We start from the raw sequence: 16,477 nt of genomic DNA on the forward strand, positions 1-16,477 counted from the left end.
CTCTACCCTAATACATAGAATGTTTTTTTTAAAGCTGTCTAACTGAAATACAATTGATATGTCATAAAATTTATCCTTTAAAATTGTAGAATTAAGTGGTTTTTTGGTACATTCACTGAGTTGTGCAACCATTACCACTATTTGATTTTAGAACATTTTCGTCATGCCAAAAAGAAACCCCATATCCACTAGAATTCACTTCTCATTTTTCCATCTACCCAACTCATGGCAACCACTAATCTCCTTTCTGTCTCTATGGATTTGCCTATTTTGAGCATTTCATATATGTGGACTATGTGGTCTTTTGTGGCCGGCTTCTTTCACTTCATAAAATGTGTTCAAGCTTGATCTAAGTTGTAGCTTGTGTCAACATTTCATCCCTTTTCATGGCTGAATAATAATATTCCATTGTGTGGATATATCACGTTCTTTTTATCCATTCATCAGTTGATGGATTATTTGGGTTATTTTCATTTTGGGGCTATTATGAATAATGCTTCTATGAAAATTTGTGTCCAATGTATGTCTTGTGGACATACATTCTTAGCACAGTCAAACACAGACCAGAGTCTCCACACATTCTTACTGAAATGAAATAAGCAACTACAATGGTTTCACTACAGTACTTATTTTGTAATGGCATCACTCACTGTGGGATTCAGGAAGGTAATATTTCTCCTAACGTGTGCATCTTCTTTTTCTAAGAAGCATCTGGCCAAAAGCATCCTGTTTAGACAGAAACTAATAGCAAAAATCAAGGTGCTTATGTTAGGTGTCTGTCCTTCTAGTTGCCCTATTTCCTTGAACAACAGTCTTTCTGAATATTAACTTCATTATCTTGTAAATGAGAGGAATATTATAACATAGAAAGAATCTAATTCGACAAAGACTATTACTTAGCTGTCAAACTGCAATTACAATGTTCCTACATGAACTCCAAGAACCATTTAAAGTCTGCTTTTCAGGCTCAAAAACCACAGATTTAAAAGAGGTTGAGATTCTTATAAAATGTTAATCTTTGTCTCAGAAAAAAAAAGAAAGAAAACCCATGACCTTACTGAGTTGCAATTTAAAACATATTCAGGTCTTTCTGCTTCCTCTCCAAGAATGACCCCTGTGGTTGAGTCTGGAAGTCCCCATATACCATTTGCTTTTTCTAGCTAAAGACATACTATGAAAAGAACAAGCCATTGGTATATCATGATATCCACCATTCCCTGAGTTTTAATAGTAAGCCGATGAAAAGTGAAGAATGCCTTGGAGTGCTCAGGGACACCTACTAATGTGAAGATGGAATGTGAGAAGATAATGAGACTCCTGGGCGGTGTGATTGTAGTCATGTGACACAGACTTTTGACTTTGAAAATCGCGCTGTTCAGTGTTGAAAGTCTAAGTGTTTAAATGTAAGGCCTGCTTCTTAATTGGATATGTACAGCTTAGATCACTGAAGGTGGTCCATGAAGGTAAACTGAAATAGAGTTTTACTGGTGTGGGCAGTATTGAAGTATAGGTGATAGGTGGTCTTCCTACAGTGTTCAGTGTTACCAGCTTTCAGACATCAGAACTTTCTTATTTATGGTTTCTACTTCCCAGAAATGATCCCACCTCAGGCTTTCTACATCTTTTGCTCAGGAAGAAACTCATTTCTGACTTTCTCAACTTTTGTTCTGCTATTTTGCATCGGCCTCTTCTTAAATGGAATCATTTACATGATTCAATGTGTCCTTGAAACCATTCTTCTTAGCTCCTGCTTTCTTTTCTTACTTTCTTTGCCTACTTTACTGAGTCACACACTTTGGTGACTAAGTTATTTATTTTTTGTGTTGTTCTTGAGTTTCTATTACTACCAGCTTGAAAAAGAAAGATGAACAAAAGTAGCAAATGCAATTATTGAAGCAGTACATGTTTTTGCAATGAATGGGTTAATAAACACATCGATACTGCTTATTCTTACTGAATCATTGGGACACACGGAGTGCAGAAGTTCATACTGCTTAGTCCCAGAACCCACATACCACAGGGAGGAGCTTTTACCTGGTATGCTAAATATAGGAAAGTGTTTCTGCGTTAGTTCCTTAACCTGGAAGAAAACTATTTTAATTCAATTTCTGATATCTACTGAATGCCCATGAACTAGACATTGTGTTGGGTACTTGAAGTACAGATATCAACTGATTTCTCCCTTGCCTAATAACAGAAAGGAAGTGAATGAGTAAGTGAATCAGTATATTCACTTACTCATTCAGTGGCTCACGCCTGTAATCCCAGCACTTTGAGAGGCCAAGTTTGAAGCTGCAGTGACTTGCCGCTATACTCCAGCCTGGGTAATAGAGAGAGACTCCATCTCTTAAAAAAAAGTGCGTAAGAGAGAAAGCTAACCTTTGTTGATATCAGCCATGAGCCAGGCACTGTATTAGAAGAATGGGCCTCTTTAAAAAGGGAATCGTGTTCTTAGTGCTGTTTTTTAAGGTGATATGTTGAGTTGTGCCAAAGAGGGAAGTATTTTCCCCACCATCAAGCAAAAACCAATTACTTCTTCTTCTTCATTCTCAATAATTTTGTTAAAATCGTATTTTGGTTCCTTAAGGTACTGAAAGGATCAACATTATGCTCTAAAATAGCAATCTAGATGTTTCTGAAAGATAATTCATGAAATAAATATTTATTTTCCACCTGCTTTGTGCCAAGTGCTGCTTTAGTTGCTGAAAAATCTTTCAGTGATAAAGACAGAAGACAACTCTGTCCCGCTGGAGGCTACCGTCTAACAGTGAGAAACAAGTGACAGAGGAGTGAAAAAACAAACTGGGATATTTCCCAGAGGTGACAAGTGTTATCAAGAGAAGCAGGTGGGGTGATGTTATAAAGCAACTGGGTGTGAGGGAAATGTAGGGTTGGAAGTCGGGATGCTTCTTTGTAGAGGTGACGTTTAAACTGAGTTGTGATTGAAAAATAGAAACCAGCTATATAGAGGGTGTAAAGGCCCCATAGAAGGGATGAGCTTGGCAAATTAGGGGAACAAACAATGCTTGATGTCTGTGCAGTGATTGAGGGAAGCAAGTCAGATGAGGGCTGAGAAATCATGGGGAACTAGATGGCAGGGGTTATGGGAGGAGCTGGATTTGACTCTTAAGGCAATGGGAACACCAAGAAGTTTTAAGCAGAGACATGACATTATCTAATTTGTGTTCCCAACAGCTTCCATTGAGTACGGTGTGTGAATGAATCAAAGCAAGCAAAGAAGAAAGCTGGAGGACCAGTTACAAAGCCACTTCTTGGGGAGGGGGGTGTGGTACAGGCACAAGAGGGTATTCGGGGCTTGGGACAGCAGAGTGAATAGAGAAAAACTTCTAATATATACAGTCACAATGTAAGAATACTGCCTTGGTAAAAGGTAATCCTTTTGGTGTACCAGGTACCAGATGAAGTCTCTGATTCTTGGTATTTCTTAACCATAAGCATTCTTAATCAACTTGCTTTTCATCCATAAAAGGGCATGAGCTCCTTAAACATAGGGCTTTTGCTTTTCTTGACAGTCTCACTAGTCAAGGAAGTGCTGTTCTATATTCAGCACCTCGTGGGTGCTGAATAAATATTGATTAAACAAACTGAGTAATGAATCATGTGTACTGCAAGTGTGGGTGCTTGGTAACGTGGAAACATATGAGTGAGCTGGATTTTCCAATCTAAGGGGCAGAAACTGGATGAAGGACATTTAGAGGGAGGGTGGGAACTTTTGGAGCTGCCCCTCTCCTTCCATCCCACAATACCTTGGGACTGGGGAGGTCATTCTATGGCCACTTCACATTGGCTCAGTGGAGACTGACCCCACACACCCCAGAAGAGCCTCACCTACCGCTCAAGGGAGAGCCAAGGAAGTGACAGGAAGTGCCGACTGCTGGACACTTCCTGTTGGTGCGCTACATCTCTAAAATCTGACATAGGCTGTGGGTGGCGCAGGTAACGTCAGAGATTTAAAGATACGTCTTTATTCCACAAAGAGGGTGAGGATAAAAACCAAAAGCGCATGCAGTGTACTGTAGCGCAGGGATCAGCCAACCCTTTCTGTAAAGCCTCAAAGAATAAATCTTTTCCAGCTGTTATTTCTCTGTAGTCACTACTGCAAATCTGTTGCATCATAAAAGCAGCCACTGACCACAGGTCAAGAAATGGGGTCCGTGTTCAAGAAATCTTTCTTAATGGATATCAGAATTTGAATTTCAGATAATCTGAATGTGTTCTGAAATATTATCTTCTTTCCTTAGAATGTTTGAAAAACATGAAAACTATTCTTAGCTCATAGGACATAAAAAATAGGCAGCAGGTCACCCCTGGGCCACAGTTTGCCAAGCCGTACTCTTTAGGGCAGGAAACATGAGGAGCAATCTCCACATATTATTCAAAACCTGGCAATTTTATGTAGAGATAATATTCGACACTACCCTTTTGTGAGTTGCTTAATACAAATTAAAATGTATGCATTTGGAGGATGTAACATTTGCGGATAGTAAGGATTAGGTGGCATCAGAAAGCTCTTGGGCAGAGATTAATTGGGAAAGACTCTTCAAACCACACTCCCTACTTCCTCTAGGCTCTATTTTGTGTTTTACACACTGAGGCTAGATGAGCTTTTCATATTTAGTAATCCACACTCATTCATTTCTTCTCCTTCTTGAAACACTCCTGTGACTTGCCTTTACCTGTAGTTAGAATAAGATGCAAATGCCTTATCCTGTCCAGCCATGCCAAACTCCAATCTTGGAGCTCTCCAGGGCCCTTGCACCAGCTACGCCTTCAGCCTGAAACACGCCTTCCCCAGCATGGCTGACACTTCTTGAGAACTCAGAACTCAGTTTAAACGTCACCTCCTGAGAGAGGTTTGTCCTTGGTCAGTTAGATCAGCATGGTTCTTACCCTACTGAGATTCTATCATCAGATTCTGCCTGGTTTTATCTTCCTCATAGAACTGGTCTTTATCTGAAATTATCTGGTAAATTAATTAGTTTACTTATTTTTTTTTGGAATATGTAAGCCTACCAAAAGGTGAGATCCCATAGAACCCCAGGTGATTTCTAATTACTGCTGTCTCCATGCATAGAATAATGCCCCACATTCAGTATTATACATTATGCATTTGCTGAATGAATAAAGGAAGGAAATAGTGTGGGGTGTATTATAGAATGGCATATCCGTATGTTTAGAACTGTGCTGGTCTTTTACCCTAGTTGGGAATGAGGGTGACTGTGTATGATGGGCCAGGATGGGGTGAGAGAGAGAAAGCTATGGTCTTGAGAAATGGGCAAGGAACACATCTTGGAGCAGGCATTGGGCCATGCTGAGGTGACTGCACTTCATTTTGAAGGCAATGGGGGAGCCACAGAAGGGTTTTAAGCAGGGACAGAGTAAAATAGTTCAGTGCATTTATTGGAATGTTCATATTGGAAAAATAAAGAGTTATTATTGTATTTCTGTTATACTGCTAAGGATGGTAATGATCAAGGAATAATCAGAGACATTCCTCAACTTAAGTGAGCATAAAAAATGCCAAAACAATTCAAACTCAGTGCAAATGTTACAGCCCGTCTACCTGCATCCTCCATTCTCTTTTTGAGCTGGGAGGCCTTGTGGTAGCATTTGACATATTTCTGAAGGACACAACTAGGAGAAAAGATGCTCCTGGATTCATGATTTTTGGTGTTGTTTGACATAAAGGGGCTGTTCAAGGCCGGGTGTGGTGGCTCACACCTGTAATCCCAGTGTTCTAGGAGGCCGAGGTGGGTGGATCACTTAAGGTCATGAGTCAAGATCAGCCTGGCCAACATGGCAAAACCCTGTCTCTACTAAAGTTACAAAAATTATCTCAGTGTGGTGACAGGTGCCTGTATTCCCAGCTACTCGGGAGACTGAGGCAGGAGAATTGCCTGAACCCGGGAGGTGGAGGTTGCAGTGAGCCAAGATTGTGTCACTGCAACTCAAGTTTGAGTGACAGAGTGAGGCTTGGTCTCAAAAAAGAAAAAAAAAAAAAAGAGAGACCTTTCATCAGGTTAATCTTCAGTCTGAAAAATGAAAATAAGGATGTGGAATTTAAAAAAATGTGGTTTAACTTTGCTTACAGTTCAACTCCAAGTGGCCTGGTCCAACCACGGAAATGAGATTTCTGCATGAGATAAGTCTGTCTCAAAATGTGCCAGCACTCAAGTGGAAGTCGTTTAAAAATTTGAAAAACAGATTGGAAGAGTTTCTTTCTTCCTATTTACATATCTGTCTCCTTTCTTCCATGGTTGTTTATACTTGGAAAATAATATTATTAACTTCCATATACCTTCTTTTCCATGAATCCATGGAGGAAAGTGGAAACACAAACAAACAAACAATCCTTTAAAAGCTAGAAGCCAGATTTGCCCCCAAAGTAAGAGAGAAAATGAAAGTTGGAGGCTGTTTGAGGAATGTGTAGGCACAGAGACCCATGCTCCCTGATCGAGGTTTGCAAGGACAATGGGTGTTTCACAGGGATACCCTTCAGCTGCCTTTTCACCTGCTTTAAGAGGCTGAGGTTTGTGATGTCTGAGACTACCTTTCTTTTAGGAAGAGACAGGCAAGTTTACTAACTGCCCATTAAGATCTCTGTGTGCATAGTTAGATATTAGTTCACAATTTAAAAATGTTTAAGACCACATAGTAACAGTATTTATGTCTGAAACATGTGGGTGCTCACCATCCGGAACTTTATCTATCTCCAAAGCAAATTTTCTTTTCATTCATTACCTCTGCTATCCTCAGAGGCTGTCTATTCGCTAGTGTGCATTGCCCTAAAGGGGACTTATCTCAGACCACAAAACTCTCCATGACAATGTTCCAGCCTACCGTTCTTTGCCTCCAAGTATCTTATTAAAGACAAACCACGATTAAGGGTGATTTTTAAGACCTGCATCTTTTGTGCTAATAGAATCCTGTCTTTGCCATTGGTTGGTGTCAGTTGCTGGGAAGCTTTCAGTTAGAAATGGCTGAGGGAGGAAGTACTCTGGGAGTCCAGGTAAGGCCGTGATCAGAAACCTGGACATTGGTGGGCACACGAGTGCCACCTGGAACCGGGCAATGTCCTGGGCCTCCTGCCAGACCCCAGTGGCCACTGACTCTCTGAGCCTCTGATCTTTCAACTGGAGGGGGCCCTGGGATACTTTCTATGACTGGATGTGAACTGCTGCTGTGGAGACTGTGACATAGGGTGGCCACAGGGAGGGCTGGCTCTCTGAATCTACAGGGAAAGGCAATGACCCAATCTGTAGGGCCCTCCTGAATCTAGATGGCTTGAGAAGAGAAGACTTACTGAAAAGTCGTCACTGGGGAAGAACAGGAGATCCTGAAGAGGATCATTCCGGTAGGTCTTTTCAAGTTCTTCAATGACTGTCTCATAATCCAAAGGCTCAAGAAGCCTAGGCTTTTCTTGCTGTAGAAAAAGAAAATATGGCATCAATCACTGACATACACCATCTCCCTTTTCTATGCCTGGATGGATTTAATTTCTTAGTTATCACTGGGGCTTTACCACACAATCCTTCCAATGCAGTCACAGAGACTCCAGGAATTTAGGGCAAAGCCACATAACTATTATATCCAGATTTGAAATAATATGAGAAAATCCTAAAATACCTGATATCTCCCGCAGAAATTCAAGCTGTTTTTATTGAGTACCCAAGGCTCACGATACCCACCCCTAGTTGTTTATGTAAATTTTATCTTTGTCAACATGAAGAAAGGCCTTCTGCTTTCTGGCTATAGTATTAGGATGATTATCATCATTTCTTCTGAATTAGATACTTCCTTGTGAGTTCTGCTTGGGTCAATTTTAAAATATTGGCACCTTGCTAGCAATCAAATTATCACAGGTGGTCTTGGTTGTCACAGATGCATGGATCCCCTGTCAGGATCAATTGCTTGGCTCTGAGCCTCTTTGTCTCTACAGAGAAAAGCTAGGTCATTTTCTAATAGAACTAAATGACAGGACTATTATGGATGCAGTGTGGGGAAAATGGTTAAGTCCAGAAAAAATAGCCCAATAATCACATTGCATTAGATTCCTGAAGCCAAGAAGGAATGCACTCCCCTCGAAGAAGCCTCCTATAGTGCCCCAAATAAAATACTAGAGGGAGAAATGTAATTGTTTCATGATACGGTTGACATGTTTGCTCCAATTGTACAGAACTCATAAGGTGAGAAAAATGGAACATCTCTGCTGTAAAACAAAACAAAATCCAAAACAGAAAACCAACAACACAATCTGTGCCCTCTAACCCTTTTCCTAAGTGAAAAGCGGTGGTCCTCTGGGTTATTTTGGGGCTCCTGGAGGCTTGAGTAGTTCCCACAAAATTTGAACGCTGAAGTGATCCCATAAGTAAAAAAAATACTATTTTTCTTTTCGCATAAGTGACATCAATAGATATTTTCCCACCAAACTCTTCCTTCCCCACACGCACACATGCCATGCTTCCTCATTGCAAAGCACGCAGAGTTAGCTTTGATTCCTGAGGTTTTCTTTGGAAGATCGTCTGATAAAGTCCTAGAAACTTTCATCGACATTTTAATAAATGCTAATGGGCTTCTCAAAGTAGCAGTCGATATATATTTTGAAAATTTTCCAAATGTAAAAAATAAAACAAAATGTGAACATAGTGGACCAATGGCAAGGATCATCATGTACTTCCTACATAAAAAAAAAACCTAGCTCACTTCACAAATGCTTACGGAAACTAAGGGTAATGTCAGGTGAATATTCTTTCTAGAAAGTCCTTCAAAAATGGTGGCTAGTTTAGCAAAAAAGAAATACCCTATGCAATATTTGGAGAAAAGAAATTCTGTTCACCAACATATTTAATGAAAGACCTGTGAGACATTGAGTATTATGAGGCAGAAAATACAGAGATGCTATGGCATGAGTTGAGTAGTAAAAAAAAAGTCTTTTTGATATTATTGTTTTATTTAGACTTAAGTTCCAACTCCTTATTTCCCAGGCAAAGGTTAATTCCAAAGATTGTAGATTGATAGCTCAAAAGGCAAATGCAGGTTTCAGATGTTTGGTTTGGCACCACATGTATTTTATTTTTAATTGGTTCTGAATGCCTTTAAGTCATGTATTTCAGTCCAGTTCAGTTACAGGCCTCAGTAGTCTTTATCTTACCCTGCAGCATACTATTTTTATATTACCAACTGACCCACAGGCCTTCAAGTCTGAAACACCTGGCTGATTCTGAAACCTCTTTCCCCACCTCGCCCCGCAAAGAGTGTGTAGGTATCAAATGTAGCAAACAAAACAAAATACAGTCAAACCCTTTCAGGAAGCTCTTATGTCTGCCTGAGATTTGGTTGGTTACTTATGTCCCTACGAGTTCTTAAGCTTAAGTATACGATGGTCTTTGGTACGTACAGCAATAGCCCATGATGTGGCTAATAATACTTTTATCTTCTTCCTCCTCACACCAAAGCGAGGAGGAGTATGACAGTGTGGCTTTATTGCGTACTGTAATCCATAGGTTTAAAGGCAAATCACATATGGATGTTTTGAGAGGGTTTCTATAATCAGGTTCAATCTTTTACATTTTATCACCCATTAGTCCCAAACTAGAGCATTATTTAAAGAGTTGGAGACAAGAAGATCTTTCAAAGAAGATCTTTTTCTAGGACCCCAATGTTACCTAAAATCAATCCTACCTAAATCAGTACAATGGGCAAATCAGAGCTCCCAAGTCACAAGTTATTAATAAAACCACCAAGAAACTAAATCCTAACGCTCCTTGATATACTCAAATAAAACTTAGGTCCTGCAAACATCTGAGGGCAATTTTAAGTATTCATTTCAGGTATTCATTCGTTCATTCACATCAACTAATGAATTATATTATTAGGCCTTTCCTGTTTAGCATATTGCACTGGGGTTATTTTGACATGGGACTGCAAAATCCAGCAGACCTACTTCATGTAATTTACTAAGTTTTGGCTTCTGGAGGAATACACTGGTAAAGTCTGATCTTTCCAGTAAATTTGTTGATCATTGTGTAACATTCAAGATATTCAGTGTATCATAATTTTGTGGGCATAAAGTTTAAAAAGAAATAATGTATGTAACAAACCTGCACATTCTGCACATGTACCCCAGAACTTAAAAAGAATCTATCTATCTATCTATCTATCTATCTATCTATCTATCTATCTATCTATCTATCTATCTAAAGAAATAGCAATGATATATTCCATAGCATATAGAACCTGGGATTGCACCAAGGTTGTCACAGATGCTTTATGCATCTGCAGTGGTGAGAATCCGGGCTATATAACCAGTAGTTCTCTCTGGAGCAAAGGAGCTGCCTGCTCAGTGTAAGGAGACAGATGTATACAAGGATGGTGGGATCACTTAATTTCTCCCTACCGCTCCTTGCAGAGACATTGAGTGAAACTGGGAACTGAGCAGCATTGATTTACAGCTTTAACAAGGGTTGGGTTGTCCCTTTTGAATTTAATGTGCTTGTTTCTTTTGGAAATGCACCAACAGGGATAAAGTATGTGCCAAGATTATTCTGAATTGGATTGGACTTCTACAGTGCTTTTTACTCTTTCTCTCGTTCTCTCAAATGAGTAATAAATTTCATTAGCTGTTCCAAAGTCACTCTGCATGGGAAAAGGCACCCACCAGTACCTGTTATTATGCATCGGGGGGGTGTTGCACCACAGTGGTAAGAGGCTCTATTCTTCTTACAGAGAATTAAGAGATTTGTTTGATCTAGTTCCCCAAATCCACAGCTCTCCACCAAATCAACTTCACAGCAGAAGAATGGGCTCCTGTCACAAAAACAAATGCTTGCTTCCCTTCTACCTGATTCCACTACTGAATGCCAAGACGATATCTAAGCCACAGGTGGTAAAACTCTTTGTAATAGTCTGGGCTACCCAGAGCATCTCAGTTGGTTTGAAACAAGCAAGAACAAAAAGTATGCCATTACAGATATCTGAATTATTTTCATCACTATAATTCAAAAGCAAAAGGATAAAGAAATGACACTGAAGAAAGGAAGCATTTAAAGTATGTAGCACTAGAAAGGACATGGTTAAATTACTAACCTTGGTATTTCTCCAGAATGGAAGTACAGTCTAACTGAAGCATAAACTAGACTACCCAGCCTTATTTTGGAAAAGTCCCAGGTATAAAGGAGAGTGCGAGTATGGGTTTTCTACGTTAAATGCAGCAGAGAGTTTAACATATACTCTAGTGCCAGAATTCCCAGGATTCCAGTGTTAGCATTGCCATTTATGAGCTGTGGAACTTTAGGCATAGTAATTAAAATCCCCAGACACTAATTTCTCCATCTGTAAAATGGTTTAGTAGGCGCTACATCACAGGATTAAATGAGATAATACTTTTTAAGCCCCTAGAAGAGCCCACACCTATAATTCTCATTACCCAAGTGTTAATAGATAAAGGCTATGGGTTTTTAATGTTCACTAGTCAGGGACTGAAAGCATCAGGATTGTAAATTTAAGGTCTACAAAGAGCAAATAGTAGGCACTCAATAAGTACTTGTTGAATAAGTAAGTTTATATTCTTTCATCCAGATCCAAGAATTCCTTTTCTGGGATTCTATCTTAAAGAAACAAGCACACACATAATCCCAGATTTATACAAGGATGTCTTTGCAATATTATCTTTGTAACAAGATGGAGAAAATATAGTCGTCCTAATCCAAGGGCAGAAGGGAGGAAAGTAGGCTAGTGGAGGTTATACCCAATGAGTAAAGACTCCAGAGCTGCTGTTCCAAACAAGTGGCCTATCTTTTTCAGAAAACTATGTATGGTGGAGAGAGGCTGAATGCTGCCATGCGCTTTGGGAAGGACCTTGAAATTAGAATAGGGGTTGGCATAAATCAGTGAATAACTTTTAGTACATGCCATAAATAATGGTACATTGCAGGACATAAATTTACTGAACTCTTCAATTCTTCAGCAACGTTAGTGAACTCACAATATTTTGCACATAATTGGCTTTTCTTTTTGGAAAACACAAAGTGACTGGAGTTCATGATCAAGATGGCAAGCACTGCTACAAAAGGAAAGAGAAAGGGCACTTGCTACCTCGGAAAGAAAGAGGTTAAAGTCTTCTTGACAACGGTTCTAGATTCATACCTATCATGACATTAGAGTTTGAGCCCAGAATACCTACATCTTTAAGAATAGTAAGGGTACAGCCTAGCTAAAAATGGGAAACAGTAAATCATCATGGATAAGAAATAATTAGAAAATTATGATACATTCATCCTAAGAAACAACACATATCCATTAAAATTAAATTTTTTAAAGTTTGTAATAAAAAATTTCTTATAAATTATTGTTTAATAAAGTGATAATAAACATGATACAACAGATTAATCACACAATATTTAAGAAATTTAAAGAGAAAAGATTAGAGATATGGATCCTTATATTATTAGTTATGATATTTAGGATTTTCCTATTTTGATTGTTCTGTGTTCTCCGAATTTCTGTAATAAACATGTATAGATTTCCTCATGGTGAGAAAATGAACTTAGGTTCTTAAAATCATCATGCATTCATGGAAACACTGGGGAGTTACTTGATTTTAAAATTGTTTACCCTTCAAAAATCCACCAGAGAGGGAGCCTAGAAAAATCACAGTGAAACTTCACATAGAAGTTCAACCATGAACAGTTTCAAGTAATTAAGAAAAGATACACAAAACCCTGGGGAAAGGAGACCAGGAAAATAATTACAGATTATATATGTGGTTCTAGAAGCTAATGTCAGCAGAAACGAGATGTGCAATTAACAATTTAATAACTAAAATATTTCTCAGCTCTGTAGGGAACCATCAACATCTGGTAAGTTACTTAAATACTCATGTGTATTGGTCATTGTCACAAAGGATTAGAAATCAGAATCTGTAGTTGGAAGTTCAGGATCTCTTACCTACAGCTATGTAACTTGACAGGTCATTTGCAACAGGTGATAACTGGGATAAATGGGAAAAGGCCAGTGTTGCTGCAAAGATTGAGTAGATAAAGTAGGTAAAAGTGGTAAGTGAACCACCGAATATATCAGACAAATGTAGATTTGCTTTTATTTGAAAATGATTGAAAATTACCCTACTTGTTTTACCCAAGAAACATGCCAATCAGCCAATCAAACCAACTACAATGAATTCTTCGTGTACCAGGAACTGTCCTATGAGCTTTGATATTTATTATCTAAATTTCCTTAAAATAAAACTCTGAAAATTAATGATTCTATTGGAGTCAAAAAAGGCAGTCATAAGAAAGAGTACTCATATAAAAAAAGGACTGCTTCTCCTTCCAGAATCTCCTGAATGAAGTCAGGAGACTACTCTATCCCCCATTAAAAAAAAGGAAAGAAATCTACCTAATTATGCATATCTGCAAATGAACGTAACTTTGAAATTCTACCTTTTGTTTTCCTTGAGAAATGACCTAGAAAACATTTTCATGTATTTATACTTGCAGATCACGAGAAGGATTAAATTTAGAATTGGTTTAATATTAAACTCATTAACTTTGCAAATAGAAAAATCTAAAGAACAATCAATGTTGCTGATACTTTGAATATCTTTCTGTAGCTCTGGCCTACACAGATACAAGGTGAGCTTGTCAGCCCTGGAAAGCTAATTAGGAAAATTATAATTGATGGAATAAGAAAGAGAGAACATCTCTATGGCAAATCCCTTGTGACTGAGGGCCACATATTTGGGATCTATATTTTGAGTGTCATTAGGGAGCCATGTCTTGGTTAGTCACCATTGAGGTTGCTCTAGTTTTGTCTACCTGAAGTAGTTATTCTTGGTTCTCTTTTTTGGAAAAGCTAAACCTACTTTCCAGAAACTCTATGAAAAGAGTGTTCCCCACTTCCTTTGAGAAGTTTTATGTTTTCTGTGACATGTGGTACATCCTGTGATGCTATTTGGAACTCCCTCTTTCCCTCTTCCTCAGGCAGCACTGTTTTTTCCATACATCTGAACCTTAATTCTGTTTTCAATACTCACAACAGAATTAATCCTATATCTGAATGGGTTCTTTAGTTTGCAGAACTATTCATCCTGGTTAACGACACAGAAAAACTAACAAAAAATAGATATTTAGTCTGGTACCAAGAGAGTAGGCTCTATTTGAGCACCACATGCTAATTGTTTCTAAATTCTCTTCACATCTTGGCATATGGGCAAGCAAATCACTCACAGTGATGGTTCATGGGGTCTTTTGGGAGACCCCCCAAAAATTCCAATCTTGAAATCTCCAAAACAAATTAGATGCAACACAGCTGTTAAGTAATTTCAGTGTTATACCAAGATAACTGATTAGATTTCTTAGAAGAAATAGAAGATCTAAATGACACATGGATTCTTTAGGCCTTAACTTAATCCAGGACCCTTTGACCTTAATGTAATTGGAATGAAGCCAACTTCCACACCACTTGTGTTTAAAACAAATAAGACTGGAGAAAGTCCATACAGCTGGATCCAAGGCCACAGCTGTCAGCCTGGGTCGTGTGACAGATTTAATTCAGCCTTTCATCAGAGGGAGTTCCCCTGGAGAACCTCGCAAATGTTTGAGCTTCGGAAAACAAGGCTAGTTTTTCCTACTAAAAAGGAAATGATTAAGTAAAGAATAAGACATCTTATACTAACCCTTTAACCTTCTGTCTGTCTTGAGCCACACAGTTCCATGAGAATGGAAACATACCAGCCAAATCAAAGTTAACAACTGTGCAGCTGGGCAAACTCAGATTAAGCTGAATTTGGAAATGGTTCCCTTGGTAACAAAGATGGACACAGATCTCAGAGGAAATCAATCAGCAGTAACTCTTTGAATGTCTTAGTCCATTTCAGTGACATAAAGCAGGTGAAAGTCTATACAGCATGAAGTGTTTTGCAGATATAAGGGGTGACTGTACTGTTATATTCAACACACACATTACAGTTAGAAAAATCAGAATTTTCTATCTTGTTAACCCTAATTTCATCAGGGAAGGACACAAATGAGCTTTTGAGGATTTGGGATGTAAAGTTAACTTTGAAATTAAATTTGAATATCTGAAGTCTTCTTTTTAAAGGAATCTGACCATGTATTTCTCTTAGGAGCATGTTAAAATTCACATATTTTTGGATAGCAAATAAAAATAAAATTTAAAAGTGGCGGCTTCTCTGTATTTGTAAAGAAGTAGAAAATATCCAGGAATATCTAAATTAAACTAAATTATGCATCTCATTTAGTTTTCTAGAAACACTTGAATGATAATAAATATCATTAAAAATGCATCACAACCCAATTACAAGGCTTCCTGACACCAGGGAAATTAACGACTTGGAGTAAACTGTGGGGAATTTTAGATTAATTTATATAAAATCTGTGATAAGAGCTGTCACCAGCTTAACCTCTGATACTATTTTATTAATAATCACAAAAACATTCACGCACAGGTCAAGTGGTATACACGCACATACATGTCACACATACAAATGTAAATAGTTTTGTTAACAACATGCATTTTATGAGTTCAATATGTCTTCCCATAATGACAGACCATCTTCTATTTTTTTTCTATCTGTGGCTACTTGAAATTGAATATGCATAGTGGATATTTGTTGTCTTTTGGCCTATGTAGCATTCATCCTACTTTGTTTTAGTACTAGCATTTTAATTTCCTTCTGGGGACTTCTTTCCACATTCCCATAAGAAGCAGGCTTGCTGGGTCTATATAAAGGGTCTTGATTTGCTGGCATCAAGGGTATATGACCCCAGCGAGGCTCATTCAACCCTTTCCTGCAGAACTCTGAATCTTGAGTAGAAGGATGCAAATGTTGACGAAAGGATTGGAATTGTTTCATGTCTGGGGCAATACTCCCATAAGACTTTCTATTAGTTCCAATCATCAAGACCACCCATTTTCCACTGTCCTGAGCTTCTCTAAGTCCATTCCTGGTTCTTTTCTGAGCTCATCTCTCCACCCTTCCTTCTGTCCCCTTCTCTGGACTGTGTTTGTTTACTGGAGTAGGTTTCTAATTCTTGCAACTATAGGAATCCAACGTGATATAATACAAGGAATAGTGCTTAGAACAAGGGACTATTATTTCCTCAATTTTATTGTTTATTTGGATTTGAATGATCTTAAAGGAGGACCTCTTTTAGCCCATGACCCTTGTCTTTGAGGTGCGGAAATTAAGGTTTGGTAAACTCCTGAATTACCAATGCAACCCAAGATTGTCCCATTCTGAAAAGTACATCAGGTATCAAGCACCCTGAGAATGGGGGCTTAAGCACACCTTCCTGGTTCTCCAGGGAGATACATTCAGTGCAGCCTCAATCTGTAATTTTCCATTAAGCCTTATTCAACTCATCACTCTTCTATGACACCAGAACATCTGGAAGCCAAAAGATGAGTTTATGACCCCATTTACTTTAGGCGATGA

At 38.5% G+C, this 16,477-nt stretch overlaps 1 protein-coding gene across 19 annotated transcripts in view; it reads right to left on the bottom strand.

The window, feature by feature from the left end:
* The window catches only part of DOCK10 (dedicator of cytokinesis 10), a 280,570-nt gene that overhangs the window by 159,562 nt on the left and 104,531 nt on the right, over positions 1 to 16,477 (bottom strand). For all 19 annotated transcript variants that reach the window (XM_078328693.1, XM_054257992.2, XM_035306599.3 and 16 more), the window contains exon 2: positions 7,325 to 7,444. In XM_078328693.1, coding sequence (XP_078184819.1) covers positions 7,325 to 7,444 — 120 coding nt within the window. The remainder of the gene's footprint in view (positions 1 to 7,324; positions 7,445 to 16,477) is intronic.

Source organism: Callithrix jacchus, chromosome 6 (genome assembly GCF_049354715.1).
Source record: "Callithrix jacchus isolate 240 chromosome 6, calJac240_pri, whole genome shotgun sequence".
Lineage (NCBI taxonomy): Eukaryota > Metazoa > Chordata > Mammalia > Primates > Cebidae > Callithrix > Callithrix jacchus.